Raw genomic sequence first — 23794 nt, 5'->3', positions numbered from 1 at the left:
TGACGGGAAATGTTTTAAATGATAGGAGACAAGAAAGGACTTGTATCAATCAGAGCTAGAAAAATTCTGAAATTCAATGATAGAGCCCCCAAGCAAATTCGAAATAAAATCATTTCAGAAATAAAGGCTGAGCTAAAAGGAACAGAAGAGCAAATAAACAAAAGTCACAGGAGGGGAAAAAGGGGAAAAAAAAATGTATCAAGGAAGCAAAAAGGTTGGGGCGCCTGGGTGGCGCAGTCGGTTAAGCGTCCGACTTCAGCCAGGTCACGATCTCGCGGTCCGTGAGTTCGAGCCCCGCGTCAGGCTCTGGGCTGATGGCTCGGAGCCTGGAGCCTGTTTCCGATTCTGTGTCTCCCTCTCTCTCTGCCCCTCCCCCGTTCATGCTCTGTCTCTCTCTGTCCCAAAAAATAAAATAAAAACGTTGAAAAAAAATTTAAAAAAAAAAAAGGAAGCAAAAAGGAAAGAAGGCAGGAAGGAACATGTGCAAGAAGGTCTAAAACAGAAGCTAGGAAAAGAAATCCAAGATACCTGCAAAATGTGCCACTGGAAAGAAAACCTAACAGTGGAATGGTTCAGATGCTAAGAAATTACCATGCCAGAAGTCTTCCCGAAATAAAAGAGACTCCAACCTAGCAATTCAAATAGTACCTAAATACTTACAAAATCAGTCACAAGTGTCCAACATCATGACTTGTAGCAAAATTACTGGGTTTTAAATAAAAAGCGAAAAATGTGCTGGCTATCTGAACAAAAAGACCAAGGCACTAATGAGGGAAAGAAAGTCAGTCTGTCATTAAACTTTTCTTCGGCAAAACTTTACATCACTAGGCACTGGGTAAAGATATTCAAGATCCTTAAGGAATGAAAATCTGAGCTAAGGGTTTTGTCAAATGATTTTTTATATAGGCCACATACAAACTGTAAGAAATCAGAGAATATCATTTCCATGGGCACTTCACAAGAAGTCTACTGGAGGACAAGCTTCAAATAACCAAAATGACTTGAGAGACAAGTAAGAGAGATAGAAGCAAGCAAGCAGGTGTGATAAAGACCTCGCTCCTAGTGCGGCAATCTTACGGAAGCTGGGTCAGTGAGACAGGAAGACCTACTTCTTTATGACTCACACAGAGACACGTTAGAAGATAAATCAAAACCTAGAAATGACCTTTGAACTGTTCCATTTAACGTCTCTCTGTTTGATCGCTACCCTGAGCAACCTGTCTGATGTCTTGGCTTTTCCCGAAACCAGCTGGGAAGGTTGGGATTCAAATTAGCCAAGCCATGGGCCAGATAAAATAAATTCCATTAGGAGCCAACCAGAAAGGATGTGCTGGTGGCCATAAGATTCAGACTTTGGTCCTGAGGATTTGGAACTGATAGGATGGCAATGTGAACGATGACCAGTTGGTGTCAGCGATTTGTCCCTTCCCACCACATACCAACAAACAGGCCTCCGCTCACAACCTCGGTGTAGAGCTTTAATATAATGCAGCCCATAGCCCCAAATTACGACAGCTGACCCTTGAACAACACGAGGATTAGGCGTGGCAACCCGAACACAGTCGGAAATCTGCATGTAACTTCTGACCCCCCAAAACTTAACTACAAATAGCCTGCCGTTGACTAGGTAACTTCCTGATAACATGAACAGTTGATTAACACATAGTCTGCATGTCGTATGTATCATATGCTGTATTCTCACAACAAAGTAAGAAAGAGAAAAGATGTCAAGAAAATCATAAGAGGAAATACAGTTGCCGTACTATGCTATAAGAGCTCTGTGTACATATGGAGCCATGCATTGTTTGGGTCCAGCGTGTATCTTTAAGTTAGAACATCCGCAAAAAAGAGTCTGTCTTCTAACTGAAGAACTTAAACTTCAATTATGAAGGTTATAGAGGAAAACGTGGCATGGATGAGACTTTAAGATGGTCTCTGCGACTGGGGTGTAGAAGACAGGTCGGAACAGGCCCATGCTGCTGACGATGGCACCAGTGAAGAGGCAGCAATGAGAACTTGACCTAGCACTACAGGAACAAGGACATACAGAACAGCCAGATATACATCTCATATCGAATCAGATAAAAATTGCCTTTCCTTGTGAGATGCATCGTGATTTTACGCACCCCTAACAAACAAAAATGTTGCCAGTTGTCGGTAACAAAATGCGAGAAAACCTGAGATGCCCATGCTGGAACTGAAATTGTATTACAGAACTCACCTTCTTACAATACCCGGTGAAATCAGCAAAAGAAAAAAATAGCAAAAATCAGAAAAATCAATAAATTACCAGCATAGACGGACACAAGAAGAAACTCTTAACACGGGCAACCAGAAAGCTTTGCTTCCAGTTATGGTAGATTGGCTCACATTGAACCTATCTTCTCAGCAGATAACAAGTATAAGCCCTGGCCAAAATATAAACAAAAAACTGTCTGAAGGCACTAGAGAGCAACTGACATAAACTGGAGTTGACACTTGGAAAAAGAGAGTAACTCTCGATGCATTTCTTATTATTTGGCTTTTTTCCAGCATCCTGCTGGCTTTAGGAATCAGAAGACAGAGTTCAGGACTACACAGTATCTGGAAAGTACGAAAGTGAGGAAAGACCGAAAAGAAGGGCTTGGGGGAGGATTTCCAACGTCTGTGCATAACGTCTGCCAAAATCTTTGGCTAATCCCTGAACAAGATATATAGAGCAGACAATAAGATGCCCAGCTAAGGCTAAAACAGCAGAACAAAGATTTCAAGTGTTAAAGCCCTCAGAGAGGACAAAGACTAGAGTCTGAGTGTAGGTAAACAAACTGGCTGCTAAAACAAATACTTACATTCTTCAGAGGAACATAACAGAATCTAAAGTCTCTACAATGCAAAATTTACTGTATCCAGGCTAAATTCCAAAGTTGCTAGACATAGCAAAACAAAACAAGACAGAAAACTGTGATCCCTCATATTTAAGCAAAAAAAGTAATCCATAAAGAACCAGACTTGGAGATGACCTAACGGCTGGAAATAGCGGATAAAAATTTTAAAGCTTTCGAGAGTTTTAATTTCAACACAAGTGCTTGAGAACAAAAGGGAAAACATACTCTTAATGAGTGAACAGACAGCAAATCTCAGCAGAACAACAGAAACTATAGCAATGCCTTCTGTGTTTCTAGTGTACATAAAAGTACAACATATAGCAGCACTGTAGCAAAAGACAGGAAAGAAGAATGGGCAAATACTGTTGTAAAGCCCTTATACTTCATGAGAATTAGTATAATATTAGATTGAGGTAGACTCTAATTAAAGACATAGAATAAAAAAATCATCAGTTTACCCCATGTTCTCAAAATTATGAAAACAATACTGGAAAAGTGTGGGAGGCTGGTGTAGGTGGACTGACAAAGAAGGAGAGGAGCATAATGCAAAACGGCAAAGATCTCATCTTGGAATAAAATATGAAAGGTGCAAAATTGCTTTAAAGAACATCCTCAGGGGCGCCTGGGTGGCTCAGTCGGTTAAGTGTCCAACTTCGGCTCAGGCCTGATCTCATGGTTCGTGAGTTTGAGCCCTGCGTCAGGCTCTGGGCTGACGGCTCGGGGCTTGGAGCTTGCTTCGGATTCTGTGTCTCCCTCTCTCTTTCTGCCCCTCCCCCACTTGAGCGCGTGCGCACACGCTCTCTCAAAAATAAATAAACATAAATTTAAAAAAGAACATCTTCATAAGAACACAAGTTCAGGGGTGCCTGGGTGGCTCAGTCAGTTAAACACCTGACTCTTGATTTTGGCTCAGGTCATGATCTCACGAACTATGAGATCAAGCCCTGTGATGGAGCTGACAGCACACATCCTGCTTGGAATTCTCTCTCTCCTTCTCTCTCTGTCCCTTCCTCACTCACACACACACACACATGCTCTCTCTCTCTCTCTCTCAAAATAAACAAGTAAACATGATAAAAGCACAGAAACTCAGTCAAACAAGATGGTAAGACAACAAAACGAGAGGGAAAGTAATATCGTAAACCAAAGGCAATGCCATGATAGAAGTAATAAATAAGGTAGAAATCACATGGAACAAAAAAAAGACCTTGGCAAAAATCAGATCACAAGTGTAGATAAAAGACTGAGATGTCACTGTGACCTCAGAGGAAAAAGGCAAAGAAATAAAAAGGCACTTTAAGATAACTTAACAGACACAAAAGACAAAGATGGTCCAACATAAGGATAATCTGCAACAGCGAAGTTAAAAATCAGGAAAATGAAACCAAAGATTTATTCCAAGATGTAATATTACTTAAAAAAAATGTTGAAAAAGTAATTGGACTTGCAGATTAAAAACACACTGTGCAAAAGGCTCAACAGCATGACCTATCCTAGCTATGTTTCTGAAACTCAGGACCAAGTAACTCCTTTGGGAAGCCAGCTAGGAGGAGCACGTCGTGGATAAGGGGGAAACTAGGCAAGCATCAGACTTCTGCACAGCCCCATCAGTATCAGAGGCAGTGGGTCAAAGTCTCTGACGTTGGGAACGCGTGACCCACGGGTATTACCTCCAGCCAAGACATAGTCAGGATTTTCTTTAGTTTCGTTGCAATTCCTGTGCTTCTGATATGCTCAAGTAAAAGTCAAAACTGATATAAAAGGCCATCTCTAGGAACCCCTTTCTACAAAGCTATTTCTGTCTGTCTGTCTTGCTTCTCCTTTCCACAGATCTGCACGGAAAGATGCCAGGCATCACGCTGACAGTGGTTAATTCTGCGTGGTAGGATTGGCTTGACTGTTTACTTCAATCTTTTTACTTAATCTGCCAAAGTGTCTGCTTCACAGGGCTGCAGAGAATATGAAGAGAGACAGTCCAGGAGTGTGCTTAGCCTCAGGCCTGGCATGGGACAAATGTTCGGTAAGCACGGTGGAATGTTATGGTTCTCAAGTTAGGACTCTAAACTTACTTGTGATGAAAAGTCTCTATGATCAAGGGAGACCACCACCTTATATCTCCCTTGGACAAAGTTCACAGCCCATGCTCCGGCCAAACACGTTCCCCCTTTGGGGGGAAACTCTCATTCCCTCCACGCTTGTCATGTGCATCCCGTGAACTCTGGGCCTGCAAAAGTGCCTCCCGGCTCCTCCCTGGACCGCCCTCCTCCTCCTGTGCACACCCCACGACATTCTGTTCTTCCCTCTCAGGCATTTGTACAGTTTGTTTTGGAGCTAAACAGCTCAAATCTCAACTCCACCAAAAACTAGCTCTATGACTTTGGGAGCTTCATCTAGCACCCTTGAGTCTGAGTTTTCTCATCTAAAAAATGGGATAATAATACCCATCTCACAAAGGTGTTCAGAGAAATAAAAATTAAAATTAAGGCTCATGAAGTATCTATACAGAGCACAACAAATTAGTGCTTTATATTATTATTTCTTTTTCATGTGACTTGTTTTATGCCTTACCTGCCCCATTTAAAACACACACACACACACACACACACACACACACACACACACTCCTTAAAGACAGAGTACGTAGGGAAGCCTGGGTGGCTCAGTCGGTTAAGCGTCCGACTTCAGCTCAGGTCATGATCTCACAGTCCGTGAGTTCGAGCCCCCCGTCGGGCTCTGTGCTGACGGCTCAGAGCCTGGAGCCTGCTTCGGATTCTGTGTCTCCCTCTCTCTCTGCCCCTCCCCTGCTCATGCTCTCTCTCTGTCTCAAAAATATATATAAAAAAAAAACATTAAAAAAAATTAAAAAATAAATAAATAAAGACAGAGTATGTTACTTGGCTCCGAAGCCAATGAAGGGCCCAGTGCTGTGCCCATGAACTAACAAAACATAAGGGATGAACAGGTTCTTGGAAGAGCATCTGGTCTAGTTATTCCTAAAACTCGAGAGGTGTTAACAAGGAGACCCCCTAAGGAGTCTGCTATCAGTGATCTTAGAGGAACCGAGCTAAAATCTGAGAATTTGTCATTGTTAAGCTTGCCAGTGTGGCAAATCTGAGAATCACAGAAGGTGCTCGATGAGTATTTGTTGTACTGAATTAAATTGAAACCAGACAGTGACAGCACGTCTCGAGGCAAGAAACCACTTGCCTTCAAATGACCAAAGGCTCCCAAGGGAGAATCTCCAGTTGCATTCTTCATAAATTCATCCTCGGGGGACTGGACTCTGCTCTCTCCAGAACTATCCAGCAGGTCAACAACTCTGGGCACTTTGTTGATGAGGCTGGGATAAACGCCATCAGTGCAAGGAGAAAATGTTCCGTCTCAAGGCTACATGCCTGTGTGAGCCTGGCTTTACGTGTCTAAGAGAATGCATAAACTACTCAGCTATTTGCCCTTTTATATTAAGATTTTTTTCCCATCACTAAAGGGATAATGTGTTCATTACAAATTTTTGAATATGGGGCACCTGGGTGGCTCAGTCGGTTAAGCATCCGACTTCAGCTCAGGTCTCACGGTCTGTGAGTTCGAGCCCCACATCGGGCTCTGTGCTGACAGCTCAGAGCCTGGAGCCTACTTCCGATTCTGTGTCTCCCTCTCTCTCTGCCCCTCCCCTGCTCATGCTCTGTCTCTCGCTGTCTCATAAATAAACAAACAAACAAACAAACAAATAAATAAATAACATTAAAAAAATTTTTTTTTTAATATATAGAAGCAGCAGAAAGAAGAATGAGACAACACCCAGGCACATATCACTTAAAGACGATCTGTGTCTTAGAATTTTCTTTCTAATCATCTACGGATAACACCCCATCCATTTTCCACGTTTACCATTAATTTCATGGAAATCGCTGCTCATGGCTGTGCATGGATACTCTGTGACTCACTTAACCCTTTTTCTGCTGTTAGACATTTATGTTATTCTTCTAAACAATGATGCCATGGCTATCTTTGCACCTAAGGCATTTTCCATATTTGTAAGTATTCCTTAGAATAGGTCCTAGAAGAGGAATCATTGTGCCAAAGGATATTGAAATCTTTAGCTATGTACTTTCAAAACACTCACCTGGATTTCCCATTTTATATCTAAGATTCAAGTCATTATTTACACTGAGGTTCTTCAAAAAAACATTATAGTCCACTGTGGTGTCTTTATCAATGTTGTAGTGTTTTGCAAACCTGAAATAGAAATGTTCTTTGGTAATCAGAAATTACGATACAGAGAATCTAAAACGAGGCAAGGTATCCTTCAGCCCTGGGGTTGGCATTCATTTTAATGTATTTCTAGCTAGAGCTGGAATTAAAAAGTCAATGCTAAGAATGGTTAACATAAGATTCAAACACACAGATACTCGAAGGAGATCATTCTCCTTGGCCTACCGACGTGTTGCGTGAGGATTCGAACAGTACAGGTGCATCTCAGGACCCGTCTTCTCCCTTCTCTGGAAGGAGGAGGGAGCAGCCAGGACTCAGGCTGCACTCAGACAGCAAAAGCAGGTCCTACTTTCCTTTAATAAATAGGGGGCAATGGATCTGGGCCATGAGTCAATTAGCAGAAAGCCACTGTAACCAGAGAAATCCAGAGCTGGGTGTAGGGGAGAACCCAGCCCATCCTCTTGACCCAGCACAGCATTTCACAGAGACAAACAGAGGCCCAGTTCACTGGGGTGAGGGGCAAAACCAATGATCTCTCCCTGAAACATACTGAGACACTCTTTCTTTCTAAGTTCAGATAAACAGGATGTTTGAATATTTTTTTCTTTTCAAAATGAATCTTCTATTATTCAAATCTGCCACTTGATAAATGGCTTCCTAGATGATTTCTGCATTATTACATTGAGAAAAAATTGACAGTTTTTAAATGTTTGGTTATATTATCTCCATATGTGTTGGTTTCTATAATTATCTAATTTCATGCTGCTTTCTAAAAATTTAGCAATTATCACTTAAAGTATTTGTTATTTTTCTGTTTTCCAAATTTAACAAAGAGTAACGTCATGTGTTCATCTCAACGCATACCTTTTCTCACCCACTTTGACGAATCTTTCCCATTGTTCTAATAAGAAAAAATATCTGGAGATAGGATAGCTGCTAGATGTTAACACTGAAACTCCCAGAGTAGCTGCGTCTTTCATCCACAGTCTCTGTCTTGTGAAAATACGGCTGTGGGCTCAAGGACCCAGAAGGGTGACCTACTGTGCTCCCATTTGAGTTACTGTCCTATAGAAAGCGTTGGCTACTCTGATGCTCCAGGAAAATGTCCAGATATTGATAAATATCTCATCACCAACTTCCCTGTTTTCCGGAAAACTCCAGCATTCCTTCAGACTGGTATTTCCTTCTAAGAGAATCCTGACCTTTCCTAATACCCAGCCCATCCGCATTCATAATCCCTGCTGCAGATTCATCAAGGACAGACAGACAGAATCCCATGATAATATTTCCTACAGATAAAAATCTCAAAAACCAAGTCTCAGTAGTGCCCAGGCATACAGCTTCTCCAAGGGCTTTTTTTTTTTTTTTTTTAATGTTTATTTATTTTTGACAGAGAGAGAGAGAGCGCGCGCATGAGCGGGGTAGGGGCAGAGAGAGAGGGAGACACAGAATCGGAAGCAGGCCCCAGGCTCTGAGCTGTCAGCACAGAGCCCGACGCAGGGCTCAAACTCACAGACCGGGAGATCATGACCTGAGCCGAAGTCGGACGCTCAACCGACTGAGCCACCCAGGCGCCCCTCCAAGGGTTTTTTTTTTTTTTTTTTTTTACAAGAATGCAGGCAGGGGAGACAGGATCATTCCTGAGATAAAACAGCCGGGGCCGTTTTCCCAGGGAGCTGCACTCAGGGCAGGAGAGCTCACGTGTCTGCACAGACCTGCAGGCGAGTGGGTCACACAGGAAGGCCAACTGCAGGGTCAAGGGAACGACACCATCGACCCATGAACCTCTCCGGCATCACCACCTACAACCAGCCTTGGGCTTCACTCCTCTGCACAGGCAGTGGGCTGACCTCGAGTGAGTTTGTTTGCTTTTCAGGCTGGCCATTCATTGTTTTACTGGGATCCAAATGCTTGGGCCTGTGGGGCTACGGACGGTAGGGTGTGTGAGATGGGAAAGGAAAAGCATAACCCAATGGGTCTCAGGGGGGTCTGATCAAGTGTAACACTGGCGAGGATAGTCTCTCTCGCCTCTTCTGCACACACACTGGACGGTATTTTGCAGCCTAAAGAGACCTGTCGTCTAGGGAACGGAGTGCGTTCCTGGAATCTTTATGACCGTGACAGAGTCGCTGGGAAAAGTGGCACCTACTATGCGCCAGGAGCATCCCAGACCCGCTTTATACACTCTGGAGCATCTTGGCGTCAGTCTGCAAGGGGTTTCTGGCTAGAAACTTCTTTAAGGGGAAGCTGGGTCTCGGAGGGGCCCAGGAGCTTCCCAAAGCCCTAGAACCGGGGAGGGTGCAGCATAGATAGACCTGACCCCAAGCGGAGCCTGACTTCAAAGCCCAGGTTGTTACCGCCTGGTAAACCTAAAATAGCCAAGTTAATACTGAAGCAGCTTCTCAGGGAAAGAGTATATTCTTGAGCTTCTATAAGAAAAGCATTAAAGCCATTGAAGAAATGGTCTGCTTTTGATCCTTTGCGTTTCTGTTCTAAAGAAAAGGAATTCTATTATGTTAAGTTTCCCGAGCCTTATCACGAAAACAGTATTGTTCTCGAGGCTTAGGGAAAAAAACTCAAATAAAAATTTGTGGAGTTCTTTATTATTCAATACTTACGAGATGGGGAAACAGGCAGTAACATTTTTTATAGATTTACTAGGTTGGAGACCGCAGTGCCAAACACAAGGTTTATTGTCAAATAAAACACTGTTTTGTTTTTTGATTGCCTGTTTTAGAAGGGTGTTGCTTTTGTTCTATAATTGCGTGCACAAAATTATTTAATTTGTTTTGTTTGGATCTTACTCTGGACACTTTCCCAGTCGGAAAGATGTAAAAATTAAAACATCTATTACGTCCTTTTATATTCTGAGGTGGGTGAGGAAGAGGAAAACAGGAAGAACATATTCAAAAGACCAGGCAATGCCCATTTCTATAAAGTCTCCCTGAGTTTCAGACCCCGCAGCGCCCCTGCCACGCTCACAGGCCCCCTACGCTTCCTTGCTACAATAGCAGGTTCCTCTTCTCCGGACAGAAGCAACATCGTCTTTATGACATTACGCAAGCAGGCACAGCCGCCATTGTCACAGCGATTTATAACTGCAGTGTGATGTGAGGCTCTTCAGCGCGGAGGGAAATAATAAGGCTTGGTACTTCTGTTAACAGCCTGGGGGATGCTGAGTAGAGTGGGTAAAGGCAGGAAGAGAAAGAGAGCTTCTTGGCGGAGTCCCACAGAAATGAAGTTCAACGGGGGCCCCCTTCTAGTGGCTTCCATTCAAAACTCAGGTAGCCACGGAAGCCAAGCGTTTGGCTTCTTCTAAATGATCTGGAGTTTATTGGAGGCTCAAAAAAAAAAACAAAAAACAAAAACAAAAACAAAAAAAACAAAAACAAGATGCCCGTGCAGGCTTCCACACGCTGCCCTCGAGTCAGGAGCAGGTGGCGGCGGCTTTGGAGAGCCGTGAGGCGGCTAAACGTTCGGTTATTCGCGGTCCCCCTGCCGCGGTGCCCTCCCCCAACCCCAGCAACAACAGTCCTCGGAGGAAAATTAAGTTTCTGTTATGATATCACGATGGAGAGCCAACAGGGAGCACACCAGCTAATGAATAAATCCTGGAATTGGTTCTTCTCTAACCCCGGGCCTTGAGTAAAAAGTCAACTGTGAACGGGAAACACGGGGGATGGCGGGCGCGGTGCCAACCAGAGAGGCGAGACAACTGGGTGATGGATCGCTTAAATAATCGAGATGTGTTCAGGCCTGCAGGCCAGATAGATGACTGTCACCCTGGGGACTCTCGGAATTAGAACCATTAGCTCTCGAGCATGAGCATTTGCGGGGAGCATCACGGGCCCAGGAGGAAGGCCGTGAGCGCCTCTTTTAAAAAGCCAAGATGGAGACAGCAGGAGGGGATGATGTCGGACCCCAGGGCACCTGCCAGGTCCCACTTTGAAACCGGGTTAAGTTCTACCGCACAATCTCTCACCACACCTTCGTTTACTCACTTTTTGTATTCATCGTCTTTCATCTTCAAACAGAAGGTCTCCAGAACCTTCCTCAGCTCGTGGGGCTGGACCAGACCGGTCTTGTTAACATCAATGAGCTTGAAGGCTTTGATAACGGTTTTCATGTTTTTGAAAATCTGTGTAGAGAAAGTGATTTAGGAGAAGTCAAAAGACCCGGTGTTAAAAACCAAAATGGTCATAAAAAATGTGAACGGTTTAAAATACTTCTTGTAAAATAAAATGTTTTCAAAGACTCACAGTCGTAGGTATTGCGAAATGACAGGTCTATGGGAAAAAAGAACACTTTGCATTTATTGAATGTTTGGAAAGCAATTTTCTCTGTAAATGGTCTTAGTAAGTTTTTAAAAAGTCTTTCTGATGTAAAGCAGTAAGTCTCATACACAATTCATTCCCTTTTAGAGCCATACGAAAAATCTTTTTTTTTTTTTTTTTTGTTAATTGATACTTAAAAACTATAGTTCAGGTAAGGCTGGACTTGTACAATCTTTTTCATAGCCATTTGCAAACTGTCTTTACTAGCAGCTGCAAAGCATGACTGTAGATTTCAACCCCCTTGAATTTTTAAATTTTTTTAATGTTTGTTACTTTTGAGAGAGAGCGAGCGCACGAGCAGGGGAGGGGCAGAGGGAGACGGAGACACAGGATCCGAAGCAGGCTCCAGGCTCCGAGCCGTCAGCGCAGAGCCCGACGCGGGGCTCAGACTCACGAACCTCAAGATCACGACCTGAGCCGAAGTCGGACGCTTAACCGACTGACCCACCTAGGCGCCCCAACCCCTCTGAATTTTTCAAAACTATTCTAGAAAATCTGTATAGAGATCTTTCCCAAATTCAGCAAATGCATATTTGTTGGGCACACAGACGTGAAAGGCATTTGGATAAGCCCTACGGAGACGCAGGATACTAAGCTGTGGGCTTATCCCGAGGCTACTTGTGCTTGGAGGACGACATCTGCTGGGGCTCACGTGTGGGGCTGGGTGATTGAATCCCCCCGGCCCACGGGGAGGAAGCACCATTCTCCATTTTGCGGGGATTCTAACGTAAGCCAACCCATCAGCCGCACTACCCGAAGAGCAGACAAGACATGAGATAAGTATTCGCTGAAGCTGGGCTGTGGGAACAAGAGCCAGATAACGGAGACAGCGTGGAGCTGTAGGCCCTCACAGAGAGCTCCCGAGCCGTCCAGGAGGCCTCCTGCAGGAGGAGGCATCCGAGCTGAGGGGTGACTAGGGCAGGGCGGGAAGGCATTCTGCACGGTGGAGCGTGAAGGCTGGAGTTCGGACTGCGGACGAAAAGCGATGAATGTCTGTCTGGTACAGCCTCAGAAGGTCTGATTCAACCGTCCTGCACTGGGTCAAGTCTGTGGCCAGCCCAGAGTCGGGTGATCGGTCCCCCTCAAGGAAGGGGTTTGGGAAAAACTCTAAGACGAGCAGGCCTCTTCTCTCATTAACATCTCCTAGTTCCCCAACACTTCCTCCAGTGGGTCCCTCCCAGGGATGGGAATGGGTCCCTTCCTGGTGACCCTCTTCTGCGGTGGCCGCGCTCGTGCTCACACCCGAGGAACCGCTGGGCTGAGGAACCCGCTCCCTCTCCTCCCTGGCTGCTTGGACCTACAAATGCCAGGCCCTCCTAGCTGGGCTGTTAGCCCCGGCCAGGCCTGCCCTGCCTCAAGGACCACTCGTGGCTTCCCAAAGACTACCTCTGACCCCAGATCTCTCAGCTCCTGGCCCTCCCCCCCCGACCCGGCCTGAGGTCACCGCTGCCTGCTGAGACTCCGGCCCCGTCATCCCCAGTGACGGCCACTCTCCAGAATCAGGCCCCGTGCTCCCACCACCCCCGCCCTGCTCCAGCTCCCTCCCTCGAGTGCAGGACCCCACGGCCTTCTCCCCACGAGGGCCCCCGTCTGCCACTCCAACTCCTGTGCACAGTCCTCGCTCCCTCCCAGCCAGTCTCTGTCATCACCACTGCATACGTGCCCCCCACTCCCGCCTCAGCCTTGGCAAGCCCCCATCCCTGATTAAATCCAACTCCCCGCCTATTCCAGGCACCTGATGTGGCTGCAGGGGGCGGCCCATCCACCACTCAGCTGGGTCCCCTCACTCGAGGGCGGTCGCCGTGGGATCCTGCTCTGCTGCGTTAGTCACTCACCACCCCCACCAGACTCTGTCCACCTTCCCCATCCTCGCACCTCCCTTCCCATCCCTGGCCTTCCTTCCCGCTGAGAGCCTCGCTCCTCATTCATGCAGGAAAACAGAAGTGGCTCTAAGACGACGGCCCCGTGCTCTCCGGTGTCCAAGTCCGTCTGACTCCAAACCCACGTGAGAGGCCTCCCCCACCCCCCGTTCCGCGACGCCACCCACCGGACACTCGCGACCCCGTCCCCCACACCACATCGCCCCGCTCACGTCTCCCCACAAACCCTGACCCGCCAGGCCCCACAGACCGGCCCCAGGCGGCTCTGCCACCTCAGCCGCCCCCCTCCCCGTCCCCCGCCACCTGTCCCCTGGCTCGCCGCTTTCCGGGCCCCGGACTCTATGCTGCTCCTCCCGAGTTCCAGGCTCCTCCCGCCTCAAGGCGTCTGCATTTGCTGTTCTTTCTGCCTGGAACATTCTTCCCCAGACACCCACTGTCTCACTCCCTCGCTCCATCCGGATCCCGGCCCACATGGCGTCTCGTCAGAAAGGCCTTCCTGGGGCGCCTGGGTGGCGCAGTCGGTTAAGCGTCCGACTTCAGCCAGGTCACGATCTCGCGGTCCGTGAGTTCGAGCCCCGCGTCAGGCTCCGGGCTGATGGCTCGGAGCCTGGAGCCTGTTTCCGATTCTGTGTCTCCCTCTCTCTCTGCCCCTCCCCCGTTCATGCTCTGTCTCTCTCTGTCCCAAAAATAAATAAAAAATGTTGAAAAAAAAAAAAAATTTAAAAAAAAAAAAGAAAGGCCTTCCTGACCGCGAGTGTTAAGTCAGGACCCCATCCCCGATACGCAGGTTCTCGTCTCCAGGGCACTTCTCACCAGCTGATTTTTTTTTGAACGTTTTACTTTTGAGAGAGAGAGACCGTTAGCAGGGGAGGGGCAGAGAGGGGCGGGGGGACAGAGGATCCAAAGCGGGCTCTGCGCTGACGGCAGAGAGCTGGAACTCACGAACCGTGAGATCACGACCCGAGCTGGAGTCGGACGCTTAACCCACTGGGCCACCCAGGTGCCCCCTCACCAGCTGATTTAATGCCCATCTTTACTGTCTGCTTCTCCTTCTGGAGCGTCAGCTCCCCAGACAGGGCTCAGGGCTTCGGCTCTGGGGTCCGGCTCAGTAGGTGTCTGAGCGAATGAATGAAGGAACGACCTGCCTTCTCTTTCTCCTGCTTGGGAAAAAGCCACCCTCTGAGGAAGCTCTGTTATGCGTCTGCAAATACCTCCTCGGGCCGATCCTGAATGTCAGAATGATTCCGTCTACTATGTAATAATGGTTACGGTCATATGATAACTGAACAAATATTAATTGGATGTCTGTTCTGTGCCCAGCCCCACGCTAAGTTCCATACACATGTCCCGCTTCTAACACTGGCTAAGACCAGCTTAATATCCCAAACGGGGACTGCCCAGCGAGGAGGAGCGGGAACCGCATCCGCTCAGGTGAGGCCGCGGCTCGCAGGCGTCCTCCCTCAGCCCCACCGCGTTGTCTAAAAGAACGGAGCCCCGGCCACGGACCGCACTTGCTCTGCGGTCAGACAGAAACCTCGGCACCGCGTCTGCCGCCAAATTCTCGCTTCACCTCTTCGGGTAAAACGGAGGACATGAGGCGATGTGCTTTTTTGAAACCCCGAAGCGGCCCATATGGGTCTCCAGCGTGGAAAGCCAGGAAGCAGCCAGTCTGGCACAGAACTCACACCCACCAGAGGTATGTCTCCAAGTTTCTTATCATCTGTCAGACTGAAGTTTGGCAGGATCTGAACCGAGCTGCAGATGGGCGAGACGCTTATCAAAGCCGCGGAGTTAGGGCCACGGCGTAGCAGCCTCGTCCCATACGCGACACGAAGGAAGAAAAGAGTATCAAGGGACAAAATGGCCGGGGGCACAACAGTGGCCGTGGCCGTGCCCCATCCCGTGTCCCGGCTCCCTTGAAAAGAGAGGGCGGGGGGAGGCAGGGGAGGAGAAGGTAGAGACAGAAAAATAGGACGGTGTGGGCAGCATCTAGCTCCTTTCTAGGCCAGCTCGACGTGGGCCGTTTTGGTATAAGTGGGACACGTCTGCATTAAGAGCCACTGTCTCTGAGCCTCCTGCTTACCCCCCACGCCAGCTCCAAATCCCACAATCTCGCCCCCTCCCACAGTCCCTGGGCTCCAGCCACAGCGAACTGCTCAAATTCCCAAGCCCGGCAGGCTCTCTGGCACAGGCTGGAAGGCCCCTCACCAGACCTGCGAAGCCCTAGTCGTCTGACCCCCACTCCCTCTCCACCCCGCCCCTCCTGCCCTCCCCGGCTCTCTCTGCTCCAGCTGCCCGGCCGCCTTGCTTTCTCCGGCCCGTACCAAGCATGCTCAACCTTCAAGACTTTTGCACGTTCGGTCTCCTCCTCCTGAAGCTCCCTCCTGGCCTTCCTTCAGGTCTGTCACCCGCCGCCTGCTCCTGGGAAGCCCTCCTCGATGGCCCGCACAGAAGCCTGCGCTCGCATCCTTTCCTGACCTCTCGCTTTCTTTTTCTCTTGGCGTTCATCTACACCCGGGCCCCTTCCATATTTCCTTTCTGTATCTGTTTATCGTTTCCCTTCCTCCACTGAAGCGTAAACTCCGAGGAGGAGGACGTGGTTTTATTTGCCGCTATACCCGCCGGGCTTAGAATGGCACCTGGACAGCGTGGATGTTCATAAATATTTGCAGAGCGAGTTAGCAAGCTGGGTCTGCTGCCCTGAGCCCTTCCCCTGGCCCCGCCACAGTTCCTCGGGGGGCAGGACCCCGTGCCCTCCCGCTGGCTTTCCTAATTACACTTCCACCCGGCCGCTGGCTCCCTAGCTTCGATCTTGTCATCGGGGGGGTGTTCCTGCCTGAAACGGGCACCCAGCTCCCTGTCTGGCCTCTGCTCCCCAGGGCTCCGTCCCTCCATTCCCACCGCTCTGAAGGAGGGGTGATCCAGAGGGCCAAACCCACGGAGAGAGGCAAACACTGGTCCACTGTCAGCAAAAGGAGAAGAGCCCCTTACTTCCTCCCTCCACACCCGGCAAGTTTCCCAGAAAAGAACCCGTGGCCTTGCCCTCCTTACTGCCCAGAGATGGGCCCGGAAAGGGGTGCTCTCCTAGCCTGGCGTCCCCGACCACAGAGGCCCGACTCCCTTCCCTGTATTCCAGGCGCGGCAAACTCTTGCCTACCACCTATTTGTGTCGCTTACAAGCTAGGAACGATGTTTACATTTGTTAATGGTCGACTTAAAACAAATTCAAAAGAAGGCTCTTCGGTGACACGTGAAAGATGAATTTCACATTTCAGAGTCCACAGGCAACTTTTACGCTGCCCGGCCATGCCCGCTCATTTGCACGTTGCCCCTTGGCTGCCTCCCCCTACAAACAGGGGCACAGATGAGTACTTGGGCAGAACACCTGGCCCATAAAGACAGCATTCCTTACTGTCTTTACAGAACAAGTTCACGACCCCTGTCCCACTCCCACCCATGGACTCCCACCTACCTCTATCCGAAGTCGAGGAGCTTTATGTGCACAAACACAGGAGAAGCCCTGAGGATTCAAAAGAAAACCAGAACAGTAGCTACTTATGGCTTTAAAGACTTGGAGCCATGGGGCGCCTGGGTGGCTCAGACAATTAAGTGTCCGGCCCTTGATCTCGGCTCAGGTCATGATCTCACGGTCGTGGGATCGAGCCTCGCGTCAGGCTTTATGCTGAGCATGGACCCTACTTGGGATTCTCTCTCTCCCTCCCTCTCTCTCTCTCTCTCTCTCTCTCTCTCTCTCTCTGCACCTTCTCTGCTTGCTCTCTCTCTCTCTCTTTCTCTCCCAAAAACCTTTAAAATAATAATAATAATAATAATAATAATAATAATAATAATAAAGACTTGGAGCCAGGAAATGGGTCTGAGGCTACGGGGACGGCGTTTCAAGTCTTCTCTTCCCAACCATCTTCCCCATGCCCTGCACCAGACTAGTCCCGGCCCACCCTGGGCAGCCCGGGCCCAGACACGAGCTGCTTCCCATGGCTCTCTGAGCGAGCCCCGCACCAGGCTGTGTGCTGGCCACCGCAGACACAGGCCCTCTACCCTCCCCCGCTAATGCCAGCTGGCATTAGCTCCCCCTGTACCCTGGAGCCCGCCCCTGCCTTCCCCCTCGCTGGTCCCCAGTGCACCCAGCACCCCGGGCCTCCAGAGCAGGGCAGCATGTGGCCCTCTCCACGTCCTTGGAGCCCCAGGCTGGGGAGACAGCCAAGAACAAGGGGGATGATGGGTGGTGACCCACAGCGAGGACAGACTAGAAAGCCCAGATTCTGCCGCCTGGACGGCAGGACTGGAGAAAGGCAGATGGAAAGCTTTAAGTTCTGCCGTGTGGGCCACACAGACCGGGACTCGTTCACCTAACATTTCCAGGAAAGAAATGAAGCCCTATTTCACATAGGAGTGAAGTGAAAAGAGAAAGTGATTACTGAAGGGGGAGACGGGTGGGTATGGGGGCAACGACAGGAGCAAAATTAAAATATTCAAAATAAGATTTAGATGAATTTACGGAGGGCAGACTCATTTACAAGAAGTAGAGAACATCTGACCTTTAAGAGAAAAGCAGGGAGGGGCGCCCGGGTGGCTCAGTCGCTTGAGCGTCTGACTTGGGCTCAGGTCACGATCTCACGGTCCGTGGGTTCCAGCCCCGCGTCGGGCTCTGGGCTGATGGCTCGGAGCCCGGAGCCTCCTTCAGACTCTGTGTCTCCCTCTCTCTCTGCCCCTCCCCCATTTGCACCCTGTCTCTCTCTGCCTTTCAAAAATGAATAAATGTTTAAAAAAAAAAAAAAAAGAGAGAGTAAAGCGGGGAGATGGGAGGAGAGAAAACTCCCCCAGGCATGGTGGTGAACCGCACTGAAAACCGCATCAACTGCTCTGGGCTGCAGCAGTGGGGGCCCCACCCCGACCACAAAGCCAGTGCTCCAACGCTTCCTTCTCTCCCTCTCCACAAGGGACCTCCAGGCAACGTAGTACACCAGAGGCAGGCTCTGAAGCAAGACTCTGAATCCCAGCTCTGCACTAGTTTTCAAGTAACCTTGAAACAGTAACCTGACCACTAAACTTCAGTTTCCTCATCTGTGAAATGGGAATGAATAAAGACATTCTATCAGTGTGTGGTTGAGATGAAATGAGCTCATGTGTGCAGGTACCTCATGTGGAACATATTCAATAAACGGTGGTGGGATGGGAATTATGGATTGGGACCAAAGGCCGAGGACAGAGTTCCAAACAACCAAATAACTACATACCCACGTTAAAGAATACTGAGCAGCTGAAGTATTACTACTCCCTCATACCCCAGCCAACTCCTCTAACCCTTTCACTGCCCCCACTTCCCAGTCCAAGTTAACAGCAGCTTGAGAAAGTGTAAGGTCTTCTTCAGTAGGCAAGGGTCCAGGACCAAGAAGAGGGCCTGGATCAATGAATATTTGTTGAATGGGTGAATGTATATACATATAATGGATGGATAGATGGATAAATGAATGGGTGATGGACGGAAGGACGGATGGATGATGGATGGATGGATAAAGGAATGGATGAATGGATTATGCATGGATGATGGATGGATGGATGGATAAAAGAATGGATGATGGGTGGAATATGGATGGATAGATGGATAATGGATGGATGGATGGATGGATGGATAGAAGAATAGATGGATAGATGGATGGATAAATAGATAAAAGAATGGATGATAGATGATTATGGATGGATGGATGACGGATAGATGGATAAAAGGATGATGGATAGATTATGGATGGACAGATAGATGGATGGATGGGGTGACTACAGCATTTATGGGGGGAAAGAGACATTAATAGGCCAAGTAAATCCTTGTACAGATAGGACAGGTAACTACAAGAAGGATGTGTAGGGATCTCATTTCCCAGTGGACTCAGTGATCTGCTGTATATCATCCTGGGGTAAGCTGAACGGGACAGAGACAGCAGAGTGGGAGGGGCAGGTCAGAGCAGCCTGCAAGCCTACTCTTGGTATGGATGGAACGTGTAAGTTTTCCTCGGGTTAAGTGGAGACCAAGAAAGGCAGGGCTTGAGTTGTCCCGCTCCCAGGGGCTGCTCCTCAGGTAAGGGACCCACGCACCTGAGGATGTGCACTGGACCACCAGGAGTAGAGCTGAGGAGGTCCAGAGGGTGTTAAGCCAGGACTGAACCTCTGCATCAGGGAACCACATGGTTTGAAGGCCCACACAGCACGGTCCTCATAACTGCCCCTGTGCCCTATAAGGGAGGAGCCTTTATATGCTGCCCACAGAGGACACCAGGACACCAGCGCAGAGAGAGAAAGACATGTTCCCTTTCCTCGACCCTCATCACAGACCCCAACGGTCACAGGGGGAGAGGGAGAGAAGGACCAGAGGGTAAGCAGGTCGTGCACCGCTCGCGCAGCGGGAAGGGGAGGAGGTGGCCAGCTGAGCTGGGCCTGAGCTCAAGGTTGAAACCGGACTAGGCCGTGCGAGACGTGTGCGTAAGTAAATGTGGCCAGAGAGCCAGGAGACCTGCCTGAGATACGCTTAAGGGACGAAAAGGCAAATTTGCTAGCGGCTGCTTAAGAACAGTGAGAAGAAGCAATCAAGCTGCTTCATATTTGTACCCCACCGAGTTCAGATGGTTCAATAAACTGCTAACAGTGGCTGTTATTTGTACTCTACGGTTCTTTGTTGAAAATTCTTTTTATGGCACTTCGGGCTCCGGGAAGGAAAGCTGTGAACCCAAATAAATATGACCACCCAGACATTAAAGGAGGTGAGAAAAGGCCTAATGTTCCCTCCCAGAAGCCCAGAAGCCCCAGCTAGGCTGCAAAATAATCCTTCTCTAGACCCGGCTCCGATGTGGCCCTTCCCGGAGGAAGGCCAAGCTTCTTCATGCCGGAGCACAACCCGAACAGTAAATTGACTTGAAGCGGCCACAGTGGTATCTTACTGGCTCCCGTTTAGCTATTTTCTGTGCGGTTCCTCCCCCGGAATCACCCTTCCTTGCCCGGTTTCTAGCACAAGGGGGTCAGCCCGGCATTCTCCCCGCCTGCCTGGGGACAGAGCCCCAAGGGGAGGGGGCTTCTAGCAGCTTCTAAGTCTTGGCTCTGCAGCCAAAATGGAAGGGTTCAGCATCCACGGCTGTCAGTCTGGCACCTTTCTGTCACCACGACTACATTCATTTTAAATTTAAGGAGTAAATTTTTTTAAATGAAACCGTGCAAGAGGATTTTTCTTACAATAAACACATCAGTGCTCATTTTCCTTATTATTCTACTTTTGGCTATTTCGTATAAAATCTTTAATTAAAGTTTTTCTTTGAAATTGTCATTATCAACCCAGAAGAAAGAAAGAGGGAAAAAAAAGAACAACACAGCTGTGCAGATATGAGGCGCTATTCAGGACTAAATGAACTGGAACGGAATAAGTAGCTTGACTGTTATGTTCTTACTTTTGGCTCTGTATTCTCAATAGCACAGTCTAGCTTGTCACTTTATATCGATTCCATCTGTTTACACTCTGCAGAGTATTGGCTTCCTACCGTGAACATTTCCTATTTACCAGCTGGTAGAGATGAGCCAAACCAGATAGGAAAAAATTAGACTACATTCAGAACCCCATAAATGCAAACTTTCAATTTGGGGACATGTGGGAGGGGCAGCGGCCGGGCGTTGTTTACCTTTAACAAAGGCTTCGCCTCGGTGCCCAGGGCTGACGCTTCCTCTCGCCGCTCTGACGCTCGCCCCCACGGGCCCAGAACGATGCATTTACTCACTGAACGCAGACAAATCTTGCCTTTACCGAAAACTGAACAAGCTTCCACAAAAAGACAGTTAAATGAGATCCACGGGAACAGAGAAGAGGGTGCTGAAAAAAGAGCTAAAGCAACCAAAGAGTCAAGAGTTGCTACGATGGAACAAAACTCCAAAAACCTGGCTTTGGGTTTCCTTGCGGCCAGAATGAAGAGGGAAACTCGTCGCTACATACACCATAGGCCAGGTAAACCTTCTCCCACCTTTGATTTTTATTTGCAGAAGGTTTACCTGCAACACATAAAGACTTCCAATAAGAGGTTTTAGCTACCACGGAACTTCTGACACAGCCATGAAAATAAGCCCCATGTCTAAACAACAAGGGGTTTTAAAAGTCCCAAATCTAGGGGTTCCCCAGGTGGGGCAGTCAGTTAAGCGACTGACTCTTGATCTCGACTCAGGTTGTTATCTCAAAGTTTGTGAGTTCAAGCCCCTCATCGGGCTCTGTGCTGATAGTGCGGAGCCGGCTTGGGATTCTCTCTCTCTCTCTCTCTCTCTCTCTCTCTCTCTCTCTCTCTCTCTCTCCTTCTCTCTGCCCCTCCCCCTCCTGAACACACCCTCTCCCCCCCCCCACCAAAATAAATAAACTTAAAAAATTTTCGGGGCGCCTGGGTGGCTCAGTCGGTTAAACGTCCGACTTCAGCTCAGGTCACGATCTCGCGGTCCGTGAGTTCGGGCCCCGCGTCGGGCTCTGGGCTGACGGCTCGGAGCCTGGAGCCTGTTTCCGATTCTGTGTCTCCCTCTCTCTCTGCCCCTCCCCAGTTCATGCTCTGTCTCTCTCTGTCTCAAAAATAAATAAAATGTTAAAAAAAAATTTTTTTTAATAAACTTAAAAAATTTTCTTTTAATCTGTATATATTTTTTTAAAGGTGCCAAATCTATATAGCTACCCCACATCCCATTTCTTGCTCTGTCCTCAGCACACTGAAACCCCATCAAAGGCCCACCTTGACCACCAGTCTCACCTGTCCCATGCAGTGTTTCCCAGCTACTCTAATTACTGGGAACCTTTCCTACAGAACTATTTATCCATTTAGTAAATGTTTGCTGAGGTCACCCTAAGTGCCAGGATCAGCTCAAGGCACTAAAGTTACAACAGTGAGCAAGACAGAGAAGGCACCCGCTCCCCGGGGAACATCTATCTTAGTGATAAACACGTAAACACACCAAAACCTCAGAATGTTCTAAGTGTTGGGGGAAATATGGAATTTTAGATAGGCTGGTCCAAAAAAATCTCCCTGGGGGCACCTGGGTGGCTCAATCAGGTAAGCGTCTGACTTCGGCTCAGGTCATGATCTCACGGTCTATGAGTTCGAGCCCCGTGTCAGGCTCTGTACTGACAGCTCAGGGCCTGGAGCCTGCTTTGGAGTCTGTGTCTCCCTCTCTGCCTCTGTCCCTCCCCTGCTCACGCTTTGTCTCTCTGTCTCTCTCAAAAATGAACATTAAAAAAAAAAATCTCCCTGGAGAGAGCTCCCATGCTGAGCACTATAAGCCGGGATACTTGGGGGATGTTTCCTCGATGGGCAACCAAAAGCCACAGGACATCTTAACCAGAGGGGTCTGGTGAGATCTGACATCTGTTTTGAACAGATAACTCTGGGTGTCCTGCAGAATAGTGTAAGGGGCCCGGGCAAGAACAGGAAAAGCAGTTCCTGACAAAGCACAGGGTGGGGACATCGGTGGCGGCGGGGACGGAAGAGGTGGATGAGTTCCAGATACGGCACAAGGACACAGCAGACAGACTTGCTGATGGACTGGACGTGGACGAAGGGCCAGTAAGGAAAAATTGCAAATAAGATATAAGGAAAAGTTGCCATTTGCTCTGCACACAGTGGTGAGTCCGGAGCCCAGACGTGCCTGGGGCACAGAGCTCTCTTTGTGGCCTAAAACCACAAGTGACCACATGCCATCATTTCACTTTCCACGTGACAACTCACGTCTTCTCTCCTCCAAATGCAGACTCACGATTTTTTGAGTAACTTCTATGGCCCCAGCACTACAGCAAGTTCATTTCATGTGTATTGCCACCAAGAATCTCGACAATATTGGAAAAACTTCGCAGTATCGTTTCTCCATTTCACAGCCGAGGAAACAGCCTGCAGAGACGCTGGCTTGCACGGGGTGTTTGGACAGTGAGTGGTGGCCCGAGGTCCCCAGCCCATCTCCCCTACAATCTTGACTGAAGTATTGATTTTGCCACATGCAAGAAGATTAAAAAAACAAAAACAAAAACAAAAACGAAAACGGGGCGCCTGGGTGGCTCAGTCGGTTGGGCTTCCGAAATCAGCTCAGGTCACGATCTGGCGGTCCGTGGGTTCGAGCCCCGCGTCGGGCTCTGGGCTGACGGCTCGGAGCCCGGAGCCCGCCTCGGATTCTGTGTCTCCCTCTCTCTCTGACCCTCCCCCTGCTCACCCTCTGCCTCTCTCGCTCTCAAAAATAAATAACCTAATGAGAAAAAAACAGAAAACCGTAAACTTAGTCTGAAATGATACAAATTCTGATGTCACAGAATCTTTGTGTTAGCTTCCTGACAGAGCCTTTAGTGAATTAATAATAGAGCAACCAAAAATAGGTCCTGGGAGAGAAGCATCTTCAATCCAATTTTTTTTGAAAATGGCAACCGATGATTTTGTTATGTGAGATTCTCCAGATCAGAATGTAAGCATTCTACTTCATTTAGTTGTGCACAGACACA

General features: G+C 48.4%; 1 protein-coding gene across 10 annotated transcripts in view; it reads right to left on the bottom strand.

The window, feature by feature from the left end:
* The window catches only part of EFCAB6 (EF-hand calcium binding domain 6), a 247752-nt gene that overhangs the window by 167933 nt on the left and 56025 nt on the right, over positions 1 to 23794 (bottom strand). For 9 of the 10 annotated variants that reach the window (XM_058741086.1, XM_058741090.1, XM_058741083.1 and 6 more), the window contains 2 exons: positions 11078 to 11214; positions 6988 to 7100 (listed from right to left, as the gene is read on the bottom strand). In XM_058741086.1, the coding sequence (XP_058597069.1) occupies positions 6988 to 7100; positions 11078 to 11214 (250 nt within the window). Of the gene's footprint in view, positions 1 to 6987; positions 7101 to 11077; positions 11215 to 23794 lie in introns of those variants that run through there. The other variant, XM_058741092.1, reaches the window with a different exon arrangement.

This window comes from Neofelis nebulosa, chromosome 8 (genome assembly GCF_028018385.1).
Source record: "Neofelis nebulosa isolate mNeoNeb1 chromosome 8, mNeoNeb1.pri, whole genome shotgun sequence".
NCBI classification, from domain to species: Eukaryota; Metazoa; Chordata; class Mammalia; order Carnivora; family Felidae; genus Neofelis; species Neofelis nebulosa.
Note: the sequence above shows the minus strand (reverse complement) of the source record. Positions and strands in the feature narration are given on the sequence as shown.